Here is a 22,290-nt window from a genome sequence, read left to right on the forward strand (position 1 = left end):
GAATAGTGGGGAATAGAGGGATAAAAGACAAGAGATATATCCCTTGTCATTTATCCCTCGTCTTGTCGATTAGTTTGTTTATGTGACGATTTAAAATACTTTTTTGGTTTTGTTTAAAGCATGCTACACGCGATTGTTTGGTTAGATTGGTGGCATGTAGAGCAAATTATAATGATTCCCGCTTAAATACGAACGTTCTAGATGTAGCCTATAAATACTCCCGCTTATCATCACTTGATATCCAAACCACTATGGCGTTTCGATCTCTGAACTGAAAAAGGGTGGGTTCGTACAACACCGGGTGCCCAGTTACAGCCGCGATTAATACTTCAGCCGACATTTTGTTCCGTGAGTGAATAAAGGTAGGTAGGAACCAAAGTGCCTGCCGATGTTCCCTGGGATCCACGCAAGCGAAGAGCGTCTACATTCCGATTGGCTGTCAGTGTTTGGTCGCTGAAGCGAATAATAGTCATTTGCATAAAGTTAAAAAGTTTTCAACTTCTTTTTGACGCTCTGGTCGCTCAACTTTGGCCGCTGGTAGCGTTGGTCGCTTTGGTCGCTCTGGTCACTCTTGCCCATAGAAAGTGAATGACTTCCGGCGATTTGGTCGCTCAATTCGCTTCTGGTGTGGACGGACAGTAAACCTCAAAGGCGCGGGTCACGGTTTTCTTGGGGATTTCAAAACCCAGCGCAGAAACGGTTGGGGTTTAATATGTATTGTATAATCTTCTTAAACTCAGTCAGAACTATTAAAAACCAGAGGATGGGCGGGGTTGGGCAGTGGACACACACACACACCAACCCGGTATCACGCCAAGGCGTGAAATAGGCTACGTTGGTCCACATCGCAAGGCGTGTTCGGGGTCACGCTTTGCCTGTCCAAAGCGTGAGGAGTACATATGGAGTTAGAATCATGCCAAAACCCTGCATACACGCAAAACGTGTTTTGCTCACGCATAACGATTCACACGCACACAAAACGTGTTTTACTCAAGCACAATGATTCACACAGACACTCAGTGTGGTTTGCAAATACAAAACATCATTCACAAACTAATGCATTTTGCTTCAGAAACAAATACAGTGTAGTGCCGGAGGAAAAGGAGGACGTAGGCAACTTAATTATAACTGTTTAATCAAAAGAAACGGATAAGAACAAACAGTCACAGTGAATGATGGCAACAGACAGAGGAACAGGGGTGATGAAGTTGTTGATCATTGGGGTTGTATAAATGTGCATATCTCTCTACATTTTAAAACTTAAAATAGGGTACATACTATGTTCCCTACATGTTACTCCCGGTTGTATTTTTCCAGGGGAGAAGAAGAAGCCGAATAACCGTGAAAACGAATACATTTAATGATGGAGTCTCCGGCTTTCGTTTAGAAATGTCAACAATTTATTTGGGATTTAACATAGAATATTTAACATTCAAAATTAATTAAACAAGGAAATGTAACATTCAACATCAATACAACCTCCAGCTTTCGTCGTGAGTGCCCGGTTTGTTTACTTGATGTGGGCGCTAGTGATGTTACGTTTTGCGTCGAGGCATCGAGGCGTGTGTCGAGTATCTCGGCTCCTCCCCCAGCGAAGCTCCGCTTCGAGTAGGATTCACGTTGGCGAAATGACGTAGGGTGTGACGTTCGAGGCTTCGCCTCGGATTTCTGCTTCGAAATATGGGTTCAGTATTGGCGGGAGATTTCGACTATAAAGATGTCCCGTATACGATCACAACCTTGTGGTATATTCAATATGCCACTAGTCTGTGATCGTAGTAGTTTGAGCATTGCATTTTCTGTAGTATCAATCGAAACATCACGTTCATTATTCATCATGGAGTTTGCCAAAAAGAGAAGGTTTTCCCCGGTTTGGGAGCATTTTCATCTAGTTGCTCCCAATAAGGTTTCAATAACCACTGTCCAGAACACTTTAATGGCTATTAAATTAGTCAGTCCTTCTCAGTTATCATGCAGTGTGGGTCAGCTTAGCTCAGGAGGTAGAGCAGTTGACTTGTAACCAGTAGGTTGCTAGTTCAATCCCCAGCTCCTCCTAGCTCAGTGTTGTTGTGACCCTGTCACTTTGCTCCTGACAGCTGACTGTCGCCTTGCATGGTTGACTCTGCCGTCGGTGTGTCAATGTGTGTATTTACCGAAGTAAGTCGCTTTGGATAAAAGCGTCTGTTAAGACACACTTTTGCCAAATGATTTATTTTCTAGCATGAGCTCTGTGCCATTTTATGAATGTCACACTCACACACATGTATCATTGAAATGACTTCAATTCTCAAATGATTTAATGTTGTATCGGCACACGAAGCAAAAATCACATTTTGGGTTGGGTTGTCATAATTTCATTCACCACTAGATGTCCCTAGCGTACTCATTTGAAGCTTCGAGCACGAACCACTTTGGTGGTTCATCTGGCTTTGAGGCTTTGACGTTTCATGAGGCATCATCTCGGCACCACTAGTGGGCGCATCTGTCTGCGTCACACAAATACCCGGCGCATTTACTGACGCAAATGACGTTCAGAAATGTTCAGCGTAGTGTCCGAATTCTCGTTCCCTATTCCCTATATAGTGCACTATATCATGTACACTATATAGGGAATAGGGAACGAGTGTATAGGGAACGATTTCGAACACAGCTCTAGTTCTATGGTCGGCCCCATAGGTCGGCCCCCCTCTAGTCGTGTCACGTGACATTTGGCTCGTACAGGAAGTAGTCTGGATGTGGATTTGCCAAGGGCTGAGTAGCTGAGGCAAGCTATATGGTTTTATTTTCTAAATCATGTAGTACATTTGACGAAATATATTATCGTTCGGCTTTGTGCAAAAAAATCGAACGATCGGAGACGGCTCACCTTATTACGTAAATGCTGGATGTAGCTCGAAGCTATTATAGCACAAAGCTGGCCCCATTTAATGGGGTAAGGTTAGTTAAAATGTTGTTTCGGATTGTTCATCAAAATGATATATGTTTTGTCAAAAAGAGTCAAAGTGATATCATATTTGCACAGTTTATAATATGAATGCATTGAACATCGAAAATACATCGACAGCATTGTTATCGCTCGGTTTTGCCATAGACAGCAGCACTGTCCACCGCCACGCATTAAATTAACCGTTTTAAATCAAAAAATCTAACAGCATCCACAATGACAGCCATCAAACATGCGCTCCAGAGGGACATATTCACACCCAACGACGAGCGTCTCCTCAGTATTGTGAACGTCTGCAAGGCGGGAAAGAAAAAGAAGAATTGTTTCTTGTGTGCAACTGGTACAGTATAAGCACAATATAAATAATTTAATGTATGAAGAAATGTCTGAGTAACCTACAATTGCTTTTGAGTTCCTCTGCAATAACAAAGTTGCTCACTAGAACACCTGCTAGTGCTTTGTGTGAACAGTGAATTTATGTGGATTAGTCTGTAGCTTTTAAATTGCGTTTCTTCTTCAACATAAGTAACGACAGAGAGGCCTGTCCAGGTCAAAGTTGTAAAGGTAAAGAAGTCTGACAAGGGGGACTTCTACAAGCGGCAGATAACATGGGAGCTGCGGGATCTTGGAGAGGTGGATGCCAAAGATCCAAGCAAGGTGAGGAAAAGATAACTACTTACTTATTTTCGTACTTACCAATGCTCCTCATACAGAACAAGAAACTCATCTAATAACCTTGTTGTTTGGAAAAACATATATATGCTTGTCTAACATGTCAAAAGTTTAAGGCTTAGGTTTGTCCCCCACTTTAAGATTATGCTGGCATACACACTCTAACCGTTCCAGGAAAATCCAGAATTTGACCTTCATTTTGAGAAGGTGTACCGATGGGTGGCAAGCAGTGTGGCTGAGAAGAACTCCTTCATCTCTTGCATTTGGAAGCTGAACCAACGCTACCTGAGGAAGAAGGTGGAGTTTGTTAATGTCAGTCCTCAACTATTGGAAGGTATGGAAACACTGACTGACCCTGGGATTATCTGATGAAGCATTTGCTTTTTCACTATATACAAATTATGGCAAGCATTTTCCCCTCGGTTCCTGGTCTGTGTTTGTGTCCGCTAGCTGTCCCTGTAAGGGTTAGGGTTAGTGCTTGTGGTAATTGCACTCTTAATTACTCCCATAAATGGAAACGTTTCCTGGCTGTACATGTTCTATTGCATGTTCAAATATATTTCTTTCCCTCTGTAAATTAATGTTTTGTTGTATAGTTTTGCTTAAATATAAATTGGAATCTAGTGTGTTTTGACTGTTATCTCCTTGAATGCAATACGTAGGCTGTAGAACAAAATCCTTCTGCTTCTTCTTTGTTTTACTCTTAACTCTTCTTTATTCTGACTCTTCTCTTAAAATCTTTCTCTGGCCAGAACTTCCTAAAGCGGAAGGTTGGTAGGACTTACCCCCATCAATCCTCTCTGTTGTATTCCAATCATATCAAACTACAATCACCATTTTTAATAACAGAACATCCCTCCTTTTGTATACTGATTTACCAGGATAAGGTTTGGCATGCATTTCATGAAATATATTGTGTTGATACATTGGGCTGGAAATTGTAGGGGTTAGTTGATGGACACTGTAGAATAATTCCTCGATTTAGATTCTCTCTTATTCCGTATACCGTAGTCGTCTTCTGCCTGAGTCAATTAGTATTTAATTATTTTACAGATTTATTTTAAACCAGACACAAATGTATACACTTTGCCAGGTGCATTTAGAAATGATGCTGTCAGGGAATTAGGGAATTAAGTTGTTTGGCCTCATTAATTATCTTGACAAATGCCGCCTAAATTAAAAGTTGAACTAATCACTTATTCAGTGTTATATGTCTGCAAGTCATTTAAATCACTAATGATGGTTAATAATTTTGGCAAATTCCCATCACAGAAAGTCCATTGTCCGCTATTGTCTCCTTCCTCTTAGGCTTCATAGTACACTATGATTTGTGCTCATTTCTGACACATAGCACATATGTTTATGATGGGTTAGAGTCTGCGCCAAGAGGTGAGGCCCAGAGTGTGGCTGGCGGAGATGAGGACGCCCTAGATGACTACCAGGAGCTCAACGCCCGAGAAGAGCAGGACATTGAGGGCATGATGGAGGTGTGCGAATATGCCATCTCCAATGCCGAGGGCTTTGCCGAAAAACTTTCCAGGGAACTACAGGTTCTAGACGGGGTAAGTTATACATGCTCTGGCGCTCTGGTCTTAAGAGTTGCTCTAGGTAAACTCGCGATAAATATTTATTATAGCAGCTTGAACTTCAAATCTGATTTGAAGTCAAGTCCCTCCCTTTTTACAGCGTTGTTTAGGTTTTATGGCTAGTAGGCACTGATCTTAGTGTCAAGCCTCGGTGCCATCTTATTCTGTCTTTTGGAGAAAAAATAACTTGTAGTCAATAGCCCACAGTCAATAGCCCACCTTTCCGCAAGCCAGGAATGTTGCTGTTATTGTGCCTGGCCTTCTCAAAAAAAATTGAAAACATGGAATAAGGAGGCATGGAATGTGTTTCCATTGTTAAAGCCAGCAGTGTGAGTGTGCCCATACCAGGGCTCCAGAGTGCGACCAAAATATTTACTAGTGCGACTAAAAAAAACTCTAGGTCGCACTGGTGCACCTGACGCTGCTCGGGTGAAAACTTTTTTTTTCGCGCAAGCGCATCATCTCTATGGTCGCCTGATTTGTTGTCACCAATAAGAGACAGAGCTCAGGGCGTTTCTTTGCCTCTGATTGGCTGTCGTCTTTTTCACTGCTCTAAGTGCGAGTTCAAAAAATGCGATCGACCTGAGCAGGCTGAGCGCCAGAGTTGCCTAAATGAAACAGAAAATAAATAAACACGACAAAACGAGTGAAAATGAACAGAGGTAGAAACATTGAAAGCTTTTTCATTAAAGGTCCCATAACATGCTATTTTATGTATTCTTTAATCTAGGTATTAGTGGGCAACTAACACAGTATTCAAAGACGTTCCCGAAATTCAGCCGTGGTGCAGAGTTACAGCCACTCCGAGCCAGTCGCACATTGAGCTTCCCCCAAATGCGCTGTTTTGGTGTCTGTAGCTATAATGCAAATGAGGAGGAGCGAGGCGGGTCAAGGAGGAGGTTGGGGGTGTGGCCCTGAGCAGCTTGCAGCCACGGTACCATGCGCTCTGTTTACAGTGGATGTATCGCAATGGCGAAGCGCACACAGCCATGAGCCGTGTTCTGTAAATATTCTAGAACACACGGGAGTCCTGCAGCTCTATATCTAAATATTATCATATAGCCTGCATAAATATCTATATCATATAATATATATTATCACGGCCAAAAGCTGTGTGAGCCGATATTATGAATCTCAAACGACCGCGTTGGGTTCTCCGACGTTCCTGGTTCTTCAACGTCCACATCAATGTGAAGTAGACTGAACCGCGACAAGGAGGAGAAAGGGATTGTTGCCGGGCAGTGCTTAGTAGGGCTGCTCGATTATGGGAAAAATCATAATCACGATTATTTTGGTCAATATTGATATCACGATTATTCAAACGATTATTTTTGAGTTTGAAAACATGCATTTATTGAAACAATCAATTATGACATAGAAACACGTGTAAGTATCCAAAATAAAACCTTTTTCGTGTGTAAGTGTACTGTCTGCCACAACATTCTGAATCTAACATTTGATTTTTATAAAACATTTCATGAATACAATATATTCAGCCAAATGCACTGACGAATGACTCGACTGAAATAATACATTCCCTATTTAATGTCTAGAGAACAACGGTCCCAGCATTTCTCCATAGCAAAGTTAAAAGTCACAAAGCCATAACAAACACATGGCTAATAAAAATCATATTGTTGTTAAACAGAAATACACAAGATGTACTTGGCAGTTCTGCCTTAAAGAACTCTTAGTTAAAGTCTGCTATAGGAGCTTGTTATCGTTCATCAAACTGTAACGTTACTGAAACTTTAATATTCCACACGGTAGGTCTACTCCAACATGTCTGTCAACAGTCGATGCTGCTGATTGGCGGTTCACTGGCATGTCCCGCCTCCTGCCAACGGCATACTTCCTGATGCAGCACGCCTGTTAGATTGTACTCCCTCTCGCCGCGTTGAATGCTTTCGCATGCGCGTCTCTTTCATAAACTTTCATAAACTCTCTAGGCCTACTGTAAAACGGAAAATGTCAAATTAATCGTTTCAACTCGCTTAAAGAACTCTTAATTAAAGAGCCCATGCCATTAAAATCACATTTTTCCTATTGTTAAATATGATAGGTCTGAATAAGTTTGTGAGCTGTGGTAAGTTTGAAATCTATGCAGTTTGTCTGCTGAATGCAATAGGCAATGAAAGGAAAAAGGCAGAAGAAATGAGCCGATCTGGATAAGGTGACACTGTGACGTAGCGTTGTCAAACTATTATTCATGGCCCTGCCCACTTGGTTGGTTTGTAACCACCCACAAGAATTCTGAAAGAGTCGTGATTGAGCTAGTGCTAAATGCTAATACGTGTACGGTAGTTGCTTAGTTCGTAGTAACAGGCTAGTTACAGAATTTTGAATGCAATGGCAGAACGACATCGAAGTACATGAACTGCGACATGCTGCCTGCCGCCGGTTGCCGCGAGGCACCACCGCCGCGAAGCACCACCGCCCGGCAGCGGGCAGCCGGGCGGTGGTGCCTCGCGCCGGCAGCAGGCAGCAGGCAGCGCGCGGTTCTGTCTACTACAGATTGATGTGGAAGTGGAAGAACCAGAGACGTCGGAGAACCCGACGAAGTCCTGTGTGATTCATTATATCGTCTGGACGTGCACACAGCTTTTGGCCGTGATAATATGTATTATTTGATATAGATATCTATGTATTATATGATATTATTTAGATATAGAGCTCCAGGACTGTAACGCAATTGTTGTACACTTCCTTGTTATTTGGATAACCGTTCTGCTGTTGGTGTGATGGCGCATAACACGTCGGACTCTCGTCTCTGGTATTTCTACAACGAAACTCGTAGTGGGGGTTATCTCAGCCATGGCCAAGGGATTGTTGACCGCGGTCGTCTCCCGCCGGAGTCTCGCTGCCGATGGACCACCGCCTCGGCTTCAGGAGGCGGTGATTAGCGCTGACCGCTGCCGAGGCGGTGGGAAGCAGGGCTCAAGCGGGATACATTCGTGGCCAACAATCCCCTTCTCCTCCATGTCGTGGTTCATGTACTTCAGGGAGTCAAAGCCAAAGTTCCTTTCCCCCAATTCATTCTCAACCATGGCTGAGATAACCCCCACTACGAGTCTCGTTGTAGAAATACCAGAGACGAGAGTCCGACCTGTTATGCGCCATCACACCAACAGCAGAACGGTTATCCAAATAACAAGGAAGTGTACAACACTTGCGTTGGAGTCCTGGGGCTCTACATCTAAATAATATCATATAATACATAGATATCTATATCAAATAATACATATTATCACGGCCAAAATCTATGTGCACCTCCAGACGATATAATGAATCACAAAGGACTTCGTCGGGTTCTCCGACGTCTCTGGTTCTTCCACTTCCACATCAATCTGAAGAAGACGCGGTCGTTTGAGATTCATAATAGCCTATCGTCTGGAGGCTCACACAGCTTTTGGCCGTGATAATATATATTATATATTATATGATATAGATATCTATGTATAATATGGGTTTCTAAGAGCCATTGCGATACATCCACCGTAAACAGAGCGCATGGTACCGTGGCTACAAGCTGCTCAGGGCCAGGTGATAATATATATTATATTATATAGATATCTATGTATAATATGGGTTTCTAAGAGCCATTGCGATACATCCACCGTAAACTGAGCGCATGGTACCGTGGCTACAAGCTGCTCAGGGCCAGGTGATAATATATATTATATTATATTACATAGATATCTATGTATAATATGGGTTTCTACGAGCCATTGCGATACATCCACCGTAAACAGCGCATGGTACTGTGGCTACAAGCTGCTCAGGGCCACACCCCCACCCCCCTCCTTGACCTGCCTTGACACGCCCACCGTAACCAGAGCGAATGGTACTGTGGCTGCAAGCTGCTCAGGGCCACACCCCCACCCCCCTCCTTGACCTGCCTTGACACGCCCACCGAAACAGCGCGTTTGGGGGAAGCTCAATGTGCGACTAGTTCGGAGTGGCTGTAACTCTGCACCACGGCTGAATTTCGGGGACGTCTTTGAATACTGTGTTTGTGGCCCACTAATACCTATATTAAAGCATCCATAAAATAGCATGGCATGGGATCTTTAAAGTCTGCTATAGGAGCTTGTTATCGTTCATCAAACTGTAACGTTACTGAAACTTTAATATTCCACACGGTAGGTCTACTCCAACATGTCTGTCAACAGTCGATGCTGCTGATTGGCGGTTCACTGGCATGTCCCGCCTCCTGCCAACGGCATACTTCCTGATGCAGCACGCCTGTTAGATTGTACTCCCTCTCGCCGCGTTGAATGCTTTCGCATGCGCGTCTCTTTCATAAACTTTCATAAACTCTCTAGGCCTACTGTAAAACAGAAAATGTCAAATTAATCGTTTCAACTCGATTATACGAGTTCGGAGATCGTTTGACCCCAAAATCGATATCGCGATCGAAATTCGATTAATTGCACAGCCCTAGTGCTTAGGCACCTCCGCCTCCGGCGGTGGTCCCTCAGCGGGGCTCCAGCGGGAGACATTCGCCGCCAACAATCCCTTTCTCCTCCATGTCGTTGTTCATGTTCTTGAGGGAGTCAAAGCCAAAGTTTTTTACCCCCAATTCATTCTCAACCTTGGCTGAGATAACCCCCACACTACGAGTCTCGTTGTAGAAATACCACAGACGAGAGTCCGACGTGTTATGCGCCATAACACCAAAAGCAGAACGGTTATCCAAATAACAAGGAAGTGTACAACACTTGCGTTACAGTCCTGGAGCTCTATATCATATAATACATAGATATCTATATCATATAATACATATTATCACGGCCAAAAGCTGTGTGCGCCTCCAGACGATATTATGAATCACGAACGACTTTGTCGGGTTCTGCGACGTCTCTGGTTCTTCCACCAACGTCTCTGGGCGGGCCAGGCAGTGTAAGGGGAGGAGCTTAGATGCTTTATGAGTTTATGACGTCCTAAATAAAGACATTCCAAATCAGCGCGCTTGAGCCTCCGTTTTTTCAAAGGTGAGCAGAACAGCTAGTGCTCGTTAGGGATGTCCCAATCCAGCTTTTTGTACTTCCGATCCGATACCGATATTGTAGCTTTTAGCATCGGCCGATACCGATACCGGCCGATCCAAGCATGTATTAAAGATTAAAGATATTTACTTATTTTGTTGTACTACTCATGTTGAAAAGGGTTTTACTCTTAAGAACAACTAGCCAACTTAATTAGGTTAGTTTGAATAATCCACAATAGTTGGTAATGAGAAGCTGACCTGTTTATTCAGGGTTAAATAAACACAAAATAGACAAAATAATAAATAGTCAAATTACCACACACACACTGAATTGGCATCAGTGCTCTGTTCTTGAACAACAAGAGTGTAAACAATATTGTAAACAATATAACATTATATATAAAAGCAACACACACAAAACCTGAGTAGAAAATAGTCAAATTACCACACACACAGTTTGCGCTAGGTGTGCTGAACAACGCGGACCGGATTTGGGGGGAAAAGCTGAAAAAAACTGGAATGGATTACCTACATTGGTGCGCTCGAAAACACGGACCGGAGTTTTGAAAACAAACTGGATCGGGAGTCCGGATCGGGATTTTCCCGTGCAGGCCGATCCGATATTGATATGCATTTTTTTGCTAATATCGGCGGCCGATCCGATCCAAATACCGGATCGGGACATCCCTAGTGCTCGTTTTCCACCAAACGCAAGTTTTAGCCACTGGGGGACCATAGGCAGGCTAGGGGAACTCATATTTATGTTAGAAAACCTCATAAAGTGAGATTTTCATGTCATGGGACCTTTAACCTCTTAAACCCGAGCGCCCCCGGCGGCGGGGGCAGCTGCGCCAACGTGTGCTGTAAACAGCTGTAAACAGCACCACCATGCTCCAACATGTCCATGGTGCATACCCACGTAACGGGAAGAAGCTCGGCTAAAAGCCCATGGTAACCATTTTTACCTGAACAAAATACAATTCTAACACCAAGCAACTAAATGAGCCCATAGCAAAACACGCAAAACGTGCATGCGCTCATACTGGCCGCCGCCGATTTCGCTACTTCATGCCACCCGAACAAACTATATGTCATATGAAAGCTGAGGCTTCACAGATTCCAATGATAACACTCTCCGACGAAAACTCACTGAACTAGCAGCCAAAGAAGAGCAAAATAAATAAACAAATAAAAAACGTTATACAATGTGATACTTTTGATTGGCGAATAGTGTTTTTTTACATGAATTTGGGTCCCTCGATTTGACTGTCCCTCGACTCTATTGGCTCTAACGGTTCGATAGAGGGGTCAATCATCCAAATTGACCAATGGATACCCAAGATATCTTCCAGGGTTTGACTGGAAGGTCAGCATAATTCGCACCAGAAGCGCCGACAACTTTCTGAGCACTCTTCAGACGCTCCGGCTAGATAGAGACATACGCTCCTACTACACGCTTGTTACATCGTTTGCATTTCTAGTTAGCTGGTAGTTAGCTAGTTATTTTGTATTTTCTTGCCTTTTTCTTCTATTTGTTATTATTTTAAAATAAATAATGGCAGGCAGGAGAAAGACCTATACTTTTGCGGAGGCATTCGCTATCATTAGAGACAGTGGGCTGTAGTCCCTCTCGAGTCGTCACCTGACGTCAGTGACTTGCTGTTGCCAGAACTGGACACGGACAACAGTGATTCAGAATATCGAATTCCATCACCTGAAAGGTATGTAATCTCTGTTATCGATTACTTATTGATTTGGTGTCAAATTGACGATCTATCACCTTATCAGATATTATCTATCTATCGATCACCCTACTCACTCTACTCATTCCACACACTCACTACCGGTACTCTTTGCCTTATATTTATATTTATGATATTATTTGCATCAATTATCATTATCAATATATTGTACATAGTTTATTTGATACTATCTCTATCCTTTCTTCTCTTTCTTCCTTTTTGCATTGTTGAGAGGACCTAGCAAACCAAGCATTGCTGTGCAAGTGATAAATAAACTTGGATTTGATTTATTATCCTGCAATGAATTTAGTAAATGAACACACTCAAACTGGTGCAAACTGGATTGTTAGTTGACTTCCCCAGTACATGTCTTGTTTACCCCAACATATTGTTACTTGTCTGTTTGAAGTTACATTCTTTTCTTTCTTCTTCTTGGGTTCCACAGTGATGATGTTACTGATTATGAGCCACCTTCATCGACTGCTCCTGCTCCAGCGTCAGCCCCCCCACCTCTGTTTATATATATATATTAGAGCTGTCAAGCGATTAAAATATTTAATCGTGATTAATCGCATTAATGTCATAGTTAACTCACGATTAATCGCAATTAATCACAAATTATTTTTCTATGCTAAATATCCCTTGATTTTTTTGTCCCATAATTCTTCTCATTTTAATTCTCTTATCAACATGGTGAAGTGCATCGGCTTGCCTTGTGCAAATGATTTTTTATTGATAACAACATTGGCATATACTGATCAAAACAGGACGATACAAAAAAAGAGCCTATAGTGCAATTAAACGACTGCTTTGAACAAATGTCATTTGAACATAGCAGTCAGGCTACTGCTTCTTTGTTTTGAGCCAAAGAAAAAAAAGAAGAAGTTTTTTTAAATATAATAATTACGTTAATCGCGCGATAAAATTTTTAACGCCGTTAAAATTGGTTTGCGTTAACGCCGTTAATAACGCGTTTAACTGACAGCTCTAATATATATATATCTTTATCCCTAGTGATTGTAGTTTTTAGCTGTGTTTTTACCTTTGTTTTTATTATATGTCGTTCTCAACTATATATCTGCTCCAGTTGGAGTCAAACTTCATTTCGATTGTATGGTTTTCTTTGACTGGGAAAATGTATAGAGGTCTGGGTGAAATTTCAAAACAAGTCAAAACTGTTGAATTTGGATGGAATGAATACCTATAGTGATATGTCAGTGAAATAAAATTAGTTTTACATAGGGCTGGGCGATTATATTTCGATTTTTCCCCCCCAAAATTTCCGATTTCGATTTTATATCACGTTATGAACAAAATCACAATTTTTGTATAATTTATTTTTATTTTCTGGTAAAAAAGAAAATGTAATACACAAAAACAAATGTAATACACAAAAACAGCTTAACAAGCTCTTAGGTTTCACAGAACAAATTCTAGCAGCTTTAAAAAACAACAACGAAAAACATGAAGTGCATTTAACTTGTGCTGCAATGAAACAAAAAATTGTGCAATACTGTTTCTCACAAGTTGCGAGCAAGGAAGACAAGTGTATCCACCATCTCAGGTTTTAAAGCTGCCCTGTGGCAGGTCACAATGTTCCCCCCTGTGGTAAATACCCTCTCGGAGGGTGTGCTGGTTGCAGGGATTCACAAATAGTGCTTTGCAAGGCCGCCAAGTCTTGGGAAGTTCCTTTCATTCACCTTCCACCATTGCAGTGGGTCCATCTCACTGTCTGCATCTGCTGCTGTCAAGTAGTTTTCGAGTTCCCGCTCAACACTAGTGGGCAACTAACACAGTATTCAAAGACGTTCCCGAAATTCAGCCGTGGTGCAGAGTTACAGCCACTCCGAGCCAGTCGCACATTGAGCTTCCCACAAATGCGCTGTTTCGGTGGGCGTGTCAAGGAGGAGGGTGGGGGTGTGGCCCTGAGCAGCTTTGGAACATGAGGATCGACATATACAGAGATAAAAACAAAACCAACCAGGCTTGGAAAGAGATCAGCGAGGAGTTTGGCCTGCCAGGTACTTACATGTTTTGTGAAAAACATAAAAACTTTCATACGGTATCTCCGTAAAACGACGGCAAAACTTAATTTTTTTGAACGTATATTGCGGACATACCGGACAGAAATTTTACGGAGGGGAGGAGTCTCGGAGGAAAAACGGACATTACGGAGAATCACATAGGAATGACTGGACTTTCGTTCGGAGACGGTTGGATCGCATACGATAATGTACGTATGTGGAAACGAGGCGTTAAGCCAGCTGTCACACTAAATCTTCGTGCGCCTTTACTCTAAACAGCCTTTGGGTGGTATCTCGCAACGTTTTCAAAATAAAACCCTTCACCGTGTGTAAATGTATATAAATGACTTATGGCGGCGTCTAGAACGTCCGCACTTGCGGCCATCTTGCCAGTCAGCAGCTCACCCATAACATTGTGTTGGTAGTGGTACATGTACCTTTTAAATAACCATAACTTGATACATTTTCAACCGGTTTACCAACGGTTTGGTTTCTTACCAACGTTATTCATGTGGTTATATTGTACCTATTTTAGAACATTATTCCATTTTTTTAGAATCTAACATAATTATTAATCAGTATCAAGTATGCAGTGCCGTAACTACATCTCTGACGTTTAACAAAACAAACCGTTTGAACATTTGGCAAGTTATGCTTATTTAAAAAGTACATGTACATGTACCACTACCAACAGCAGCTGACAGTGGCAAGTTGGCCGCCAGTGCGGACGTTCGACTCCATTGGCCAGCAGAATATGCATATGTGAGTTTTTTTAAATGACATTTTCTCAAAATCTATGCCGTAAAATCACATGGGTCCGTGTGTACAAGTAGTCAGTACAACAGTTAGTATGGTCCTATCAGTCGGTGCCTGAACTTATGTGAAATTCGGTCTATAGCCCACTTCAAAGTGCTGACATAATGCAATTTGCAAAGGCCAAAATGTGCATATGTGAGTTTTTCAAAAGACATTTTCTGAAAATCTATACAGTAAAATCACATGGTTCCTTGTGTAAAAGTAGTCAGTACAACAGTTAGTATGGTCATATCAGTCAGTGCCTGAACTTATGTGAAATTCGGTCTATAGCTCACTTCAAAGTGCTGACATAATGCAATTAGCAAAGGCGAAAATATGCATAGGCTATGTGAGTTTTTGTATATATATAATTGGGCTTAAAATAAAGTATTTCTCTACACCTTATTGTTGTTAAAAAATCATTCACATTATATAAAAGTTATGGAAAGCTATAAAAAGGTGACCTTTTGGCGTTAAAGGCGACGCAATGAAAAATGTGGGTGCACCTAAATGTTCTGCTGGTGCACCTAAAAAAAAATAATAAGTTAGGCGCACCAATGCAAAATGTTAGTCTGGAGCCCTGGCCCATACAGTTAGTTCCAGTGCTGCATCAAGGGTTGTTTCATTGCTCACACAAATGTAATTTTATGCATCAACATGGTGTATACCAGAGGTTTTCCACGAATTGAAATGTCTTTAAATACACATTAACATGAATCCAACACACTAGCTGTGTTTACATGGACACTTTGATCTGATTTCTAATCGGAATAGATCTATTCCTATCATGCGATCCGAATGGCATTTACAAAAGTGGTAAGCGTACGTTCGTATGTCTCTCGCGCACACCTGACACATCAGGACTGGCTGTGACATTTTTATGTATTTGATTTTAATGAAAGCCCAGCAGGAGAGACCTTTTCTCTGCATGCTCCTTCAATTAAGAAGAAGGACAGCACAGCGACTCGTCCGGTCTTTATATCTACCCCCCCCTCCTCCGCCGCAAACAATACGTATTTGGATGAGAATGCGCAGCCAAGACTGTTGGGGGAGAGAGAGAGAGTGCTGTTATGTAAGGGATAAAGTACAGAACACCGGCTATTATCGGGAAAATAAGTGATCAGCAGAGAAATAGTCCACCAAAGGCGTTGACGTCGCATAGCAACCGGACACGCTGGGGTTGATAAGTTACGGGACTACTCCCCGAATGATTAGAAAGACACTAACAAACATCACTAATTTTCGTTTCCACATTTATGTTTTAAAAATGTCGATTTGAATAGCATTATGCAGGATTACATGCAATTGACAGACATTGTTGATCTTGGCAGGTATCAGTTTATTATTTTATGTTATGTTTATGAATGTCAGTGGCATGGCCACCCTACTCACTGTACCTTGCACATGTTTAAAATAAAAACATGAATATATGAACCTGTGTATTATTTGAATATCTGCCTGGAAAACGTTGAAGACCCCTGGTATATAAGATGAACTTTCTTCCATTTAAAGAGTGGTATCAATGTGCACTGCTGGGAAAAGACCCTTGACACATAATTTTTTAACCACAACGCATATGTTATAGGACACACATGACGTTGACACTGTTGTGTTTAAAATCGTGCCTCTGATTCCGGAACGCCAACATGTTATGTCAAACCATACACAAGGCCAGCATATTCCTAATCTTTTTAAGGGCAATATTTTGGGATCTCTGTGAGTGGCTGTTGACTTGATGTCTGCTATATCACTTCTTTATGTTGTCATAAACTGCATAATCTTGAGAAAGAGATCCAATGGGTACTCCCGCAGGCAATCATGCTAAGCTCATTGTTCTGTAACCTATATACCGGCAGGCCAACATCCAGTCTATCATGGCATCCGAGAAGCAGGTGAACATCCTGATGCAGCTGTTGGACCAGGCACTGTCCGAGGTGGACAACATAGAGGATAAGCTGAGCAGCTACGAGGAGATGCTGCAGAGCGTCAAGGAGCAGATGGACCAGATCTCACAGAGCAACCGTCTGATCCAGATCAGCAACACAAATAATGGGAAGCTGCTGGACGAGATCCAGTTCCTTGTGGTATGGGGGGAAAAGAGCTTTCCATGACTGATATTTTTCTTCTAAATAACTGTGCCGCCTTTATTTTCTGATTAGTTATTTAATGGTAAATTTCAAATGCTTATTTTTTTTGTGTACATATAGCAGGGTGGTTTCAGTTGTTTTCTACTTCTTCATGAAATATAAACATAAAATATTAATGTGATGAAAAAACCAAGGGCATCGCATTCTTTAAAAGGACAGTCAGCCATGAGAAGCAGGGACGTGTTCTACCCATGAGTTTGATGTTGAATAGGCTTCTATTGGGTGTGTGGGGGGTGGGGGGGGGGGGGGGTGCTTACACTGGTATAAAATATCTAAACATTGAAGCAAGCTACCCAAAACTGTTATGGGTGCACAAAAAAGCCTGGGTAGGCGTGAAAATGACCCAGGAAGTGTGTTATATATATCCCCTTGAAGTAAACTGTGGGACATTTGTTGTCTTGTGGCAAAGCTTGTGCACATTCTTGAGGTAATCTCTCACTATAGTGTCTTCTTCCATTTTCAGAACTACATGGATCTGTCCAAGGGCCACATCCGGGCCCTGCAGGAGGGAGACCTGTCCTCCCCTAAAGGGATTGAGGCCTGCATCAATGCATCTGAGGCTCTGCTGCAATGCATGAACGTGGCTCTCCGACCAGGTCCGGTTTTAAAAATAAACTATCAATAGCATTTTTAATAGAGTAGAATCTAAAATATAAGTCACAATGCAACTTAATTGGGTGTATATTCTTCAAGTTGACCTCTGTCTGTCTTATTTCTGTTGTAGGTCATGATCAGCTGCTAGCAGTGAAGCAGCAGCAGCACCTGTTCAGCGACCTGAGAGACACCTTCGCTCGTCGCCTCACCAACCACCTCAACAACGTGTTTGTCCATCAGGTAACCCTCCACCCATAAACAGCCCAGTTCCTCCACCTGAACCTTTGGATCCCCTTATATTAATATATTATTATTCTACAGAATTATGGCATATATTTATATATTTATGTGAAAGAGATGTCTTGTCATGAATGGATATATGTATTTGTCCCTTAAGGGCTTTGTGGAAAACTGGTCATTACCAAACAATGACGACAACACTCTCTCTCTCTCTCTCTCTTTTTCTCTCTTATCATAAACTTCCGAGGCAGATCTGACCCTTTCCTGTGCGCTTGTGTTTTCCATTCCCCCTTCCTGTTTTTGCTGTTTTGGACTTTGTGGCTGTGCGCTCTGTCTCTGTGTTAGTTTAACTACTTCAGTCACTTCAAAATGACCATCCCTCAGTTCTATAGGTCCTCCTGTCTGTCACTTCCAGTGAGTACCATCACGGTAGCCCTCACACGCCCCCCACAGTCCTTCTTACATTCATCCTCTAACATTGCATCCCAGCTAGCCATTCAAGTAATTCTCTTTTCCTTCAGTACTAGCTGCACAACATTGGATGCAAGGGATATGCCACCTATTGACTCTATGCACCCACCTCTCTTGCAAAAGCCAGAGTCACAAACCCATCCGTCTTGTCTTCTCATCCAAGGACTGGTCATTGCTTGCAGCTTTCTGTGTTGCGTTTTCCAAAAATGCGAAAAAGGCCTTTGCAGTGCAAAGGTGCGGGGACATGGGAAATCTGCCTGTCTAGTCTGTTATGCCTGCATGTCTGCAGCTGCAGATGAGACACTACATCAACATGGTAGAAGAAAGTTCAGAAATTCTCCAACTTGTTCAAAAGTGTTGTTTTTCTAAATCGAATAGTCGTCTCACTAACATATGTATTTGTGGTTCCCAGACTTATGCACCCTATATCAAAATGAACTCGATACTCGATACCGGTGTGTGAATTTATATTAGACTCTGCTGGATACTTAATACTTGGATAAAAAATTAAGTATATTGTTCTTTTGTTGTCACAGGGCCATGACCAGAGCTCCACTTTGTCCCAGCACACGGTGGACCTCAGCCTGCCGAAACACAGCCCACTGCACAGGGACCTGCTTCGCTACGCCAAGCTGATGGAGTGGCTGAAGAACACTCAGAGGGAGAAGTACGAGGGCTTGTCCATGGTCAGTCTGTCTCAAGAAATACCTGCATGTTAGCGGCACATTATCTTATTACTCAATCTTATAATCATGATCAGGGTTTCTTATTCTAATACAATCTTTTTATAATTAATAATTAACTTTAATAATATTATAAATGACTACAACAAGGACAACATTATTCAAGAGGGATGTATGCATATGGCATCCAGTTAATGCTCCAGGTTAACACCTTTTTTTAATATCTTTATAGACCTATGTGGAATACATGACCAGATTGTATGAACGAGAAATAAAAGATTTCTTTGAGGTGGCCAAGATAAAGATGGCTGGCACAAGCAAGGAGGCCAAGGGCAAGTTTGGTAAGATCAGTGTAATTATTTTATTTTGTATTTCTTACGCAATTGTCCTGAACACAAACATTGTTTTCTATAATATTAGCTGTATAACTTGGTGTGGTCAGCATACATCTGTCTCATGAAGATGTAAAACAGTAAATTAATGCTTCTTGTCTTAACACATAGGCCTATATCTGATTATTTTCTGTAACTGAAAAAAACAATAACCTAACTTCTTCTACTCTCTTTAACCAGTCTCTGCAAGATGATTGCGATGTAGCTCCAACTCAAAGATCTCTTGCATATAATGTTCTTTGTTCTTTGTATATATGTATAAAAATATCACTTGTCAGTGGTTTGTTAGCATTGTATAAAGTAGGACTCTGCTTGCCTTTGGTTTTGATCAACACAAGTACTCTGCTTTCCCTATTAAATGTCACCTTCCCTGTGAAAACAAAGTTTGAATTTTGTTTTCTGAACATTTGATCGCCTTAGCAACGTCTAGAGACCCTGTACGTCTAACCTGTACCTAGTGGCTCGCTTACCTTGTGCTGCATGTTTTTAAGCCCTAACCTGTCTTTGTCTCTGATGCCTGCCTTTCTAACTGACCTCCAGCTACGCTTCCGCGGAAAGAGAGTGCACTCAAACAGGAATCCGAGAGTAAGTATCCCTCCTGCACAGGGAAGTTCCACATGCTTTTTATGCCGTCTGCTCCGCTCTGCTAAAGGTGTTACTTTGCCCAAGATCTTTTGCTTTCCTCTTCAGATAACTAACATGAAAATGTCCTGTTACATACTAACTACGCCATTAGCCCAGTGCTCTTTTACCCCAAAAAAGCTGTTTACATTGTAACACAATTTAGTTCAATCATAGATATGACTCAGAATAACAGAATAACGAATTACTAATGGACCGATTAATTGTACTTATTGGTGGATGGTTGGATGTTCTTGGTGTGGTGTCCATGGTCACTTCTGAGATGTGGTGTGGTCTTTATCCAAAAGTACTATTTTAATTAAGGAACACAATTTTGAGTCTGACCTTCCTTGTGCTGTCCCAGGCCTGCATGGCAGCTCTGGCAAGCTAACGGGATCTACATCTAGCCTAAACAAGCTGGCAGTGCAGGGCTCCAACAGTCGGCGCTCCCAGTCGTCCTCACTGCTCGACATGGGCAACATGTCTGCCTCCGACCTGGACGTTGCCGACCGAACCAAGTTTGACAAGGTGACACTTCAGTGGTTCTAGTGCACTGAACAGCCTGTGGTTCTTTTCTTGGGATGATCCTGGGAATACGTTTGCATTAAACTGTCATCCTGTTGCCAGATCTTTGAGCAAGTCCTAAGTGAGCTGGAGCCTCTGTGTCTGGCAGAACAAGACTTTATCAGCAAGTTCTTCAAGCTGCAGCAGCATGCCACCGTCCAGCCGCCCCTGGCTCAGGTACAACTGACAGCTTCGAAGTGGCTGCAAAAAGGGAATCTTACATTACACAACAGCACTGACAAATGACTATCACCAATTGATTAGAGTCAGAGGGATTTGCAGCAAACCGGGCCATCACAACCGTTTATCTAGTATCGGGCAGGAACTATATGATGACGAACAGAGGTGTGTTGTGCTGTTGAGGCATTTTCATAAACAACCAAGGTAACTGATGGGTCAAACATTTCCTTGCCTTGATTGGTATGACTTTGTCAGCAGAGCTCCCCGGGGAGTAGTTCTCCAGTGTTTAATGAGGTCCCGTTTGTCAATTGTCTCCGTTTTCTGAAAGGATTGGCTGCATGCATTCATTGAGATCTGTCATGTGTCTCCACAGCCAGAAACAGAAGAAACGGATGGAGCGATTACATCTAAAGTGACACCTCAGAGCGAACCTAGACCCTCCTTATCATCAGAGTGAGTTGTCTTTGGGGTTTCCTGAATCTGTTACCAAACACAAAAATACTCAATGCCCAACATAAACTAAACCAATGCATCCCGGCAGTACCAAACGCAAAAGTACATGGCCTTCCCTAACCCAATGACATTCCACACTTACTAACTCAGCGCCAGACCTTTTGTGTTTGTCTATCATCCTAAGCCAATGTTTACTGTCCACCCAGGAAAGACTTGGTACGGATGATGATGAACAAGATCTTCCAGAGCATCGAGACGGAGCTTAACAGTCTGATCGCGCTAGGGGACAAGATCGACAGCTTCCACTCTCTGTACATGCTGGTGAAGATGAGCCACCACGTGTGGACGGCAGAGAACGTGGACCCGGCCTCGTACCTCAGCACCACACTGGGGAATGTGCTGGTCACCGTCAAGAGGAACTTTGACAAATGCATTGTGAGGGTTACTCAACTTGTGTGTGTGTGTGTGTGTGTGTGTGTGTGTGTGTGTGTGTGTGTGTGTGTGTGTGTGTGTGTGTGTGTGTGTGTGTGTGTGTGTGTGTGTGTGTGTGTGTGTGTGTGTGTGTGTGTGTGTGTGTGTGTGTGACAAGGTTTACACCTTGAGCTATCTGCATTGCTTGACCCACATTCAAAGTTCCAAGTCTAGACCCTCCCTTAAGTCATACTGGTAAATAAATCATTAACCACAATCATAAATCATTGGTGGTGAGTAGAGTTTGTCAGGCCCCCTCTTTGTTAAAAAAAAGAGTAATGCCGGCCCCCTATTTTTGGTTAACATTGGCTGGCCAAGTTCACGGGCGTCTGCTACAGAGCTTCTTCATTGTGATGTTCCACCGCAATGACTGCCTCCGTTTACTGAGTATTGGAACGTCATTGGTAGGAATATTGTTTTGGCCATAGTTTAGTAGTTAATTGTGAAATTATTTACTTTAACTTTGGGAAACACCAGCTTATGAGTATCATGAAAATAATCCATCTCTTCTCCAAGGGCGTCAGTTTGTTTTTAGAAGTGGTGGGGACAATAACCATAAGCTTGAGTGTGGTCTGAAAAGTGCTGGGTACCCTTATGTAAGCTATTCATCCATTCAACGCTGCATTACAATATGCTCTACAGTGTATTGTCAGGTGTTGAAATTATTCGAATATTCGAATACTGGTTCGGAAAATTAGTATTTGAAGCTTAAATCAGTATT

At 42.3% G+C, this 22,290-nt stretch overlaps 1 protein-coding gene across 4 annotated transcripts; it reads left to right on the forward strand.

The window, feature by feature from the left end:
• The first annotated feature begins 2,596 nt into the window (after positions 1-2,596).
• exoc1 (exocyst complex component 1) lies at positions 2,597-21,784 on the forward strand. 4 transcript variants are annotated; one of them, XM_056604330.1, is made up of 15 exons: positions 2,597-2,932; positions 3,153-3,284; positions 3,471-3,601; positions 3,791-3,950; positions 4,991-5,178; positions 16,610-16,837; positions 17,364-17,496; positions 17,625-17,734; positions 18,742-18,891; positions 19,121-19,229; positions 19,821-19,865; positions 20,266-20,429; positions 20,529-20,642; positions 21,019-21,098; positions 21,305-21,776. In XM_056604330.1, the coding sequence occupies exons 2-15, from the start codon at positions 3,161-3,163 to the stop codon at positions 21,681-21,683; spliced, it is 2,115 nt and encodes a 704-aa protein (XP_056460305.1). In that variant the 5' UTR covers positions 2,597-2,932; positions 3,153-3,160; the 3' UTR covers positions 21,684-21,776. The 4 variants fall into 4 exon arrangements, with proteins under 4 accessions (XP_056460305.1, XP_056460304.1, XP_056460303.1 ...); XM_056604329.1 differs by having other exon boundaries at positions 2,598-2,764; positions 21,305-21,784; XM_056604328.1 differs by having other exon boundaries at positions 2,598-2,937; positions 21,305-21,775.
• The last annotated feature ends 506 nt before the right edge of the window (positions 21,785-22,290 follow it).

Source organism: Gadus chalcogrammus, chromosome 12 (genome assembly GCF_026213295.1).
Source record: "Gadus chalcogrammus isolate NIFS_2021 chromosome 12, NIFS_Gcha_1.0, whole genome shotgun sequence".
Lineage (NCBI taxonomy): Eukaryota > Metazoa > Chordata > Actinopteri > Gadiformes > Gadidae > Gadus > Gadus chalcogrammus.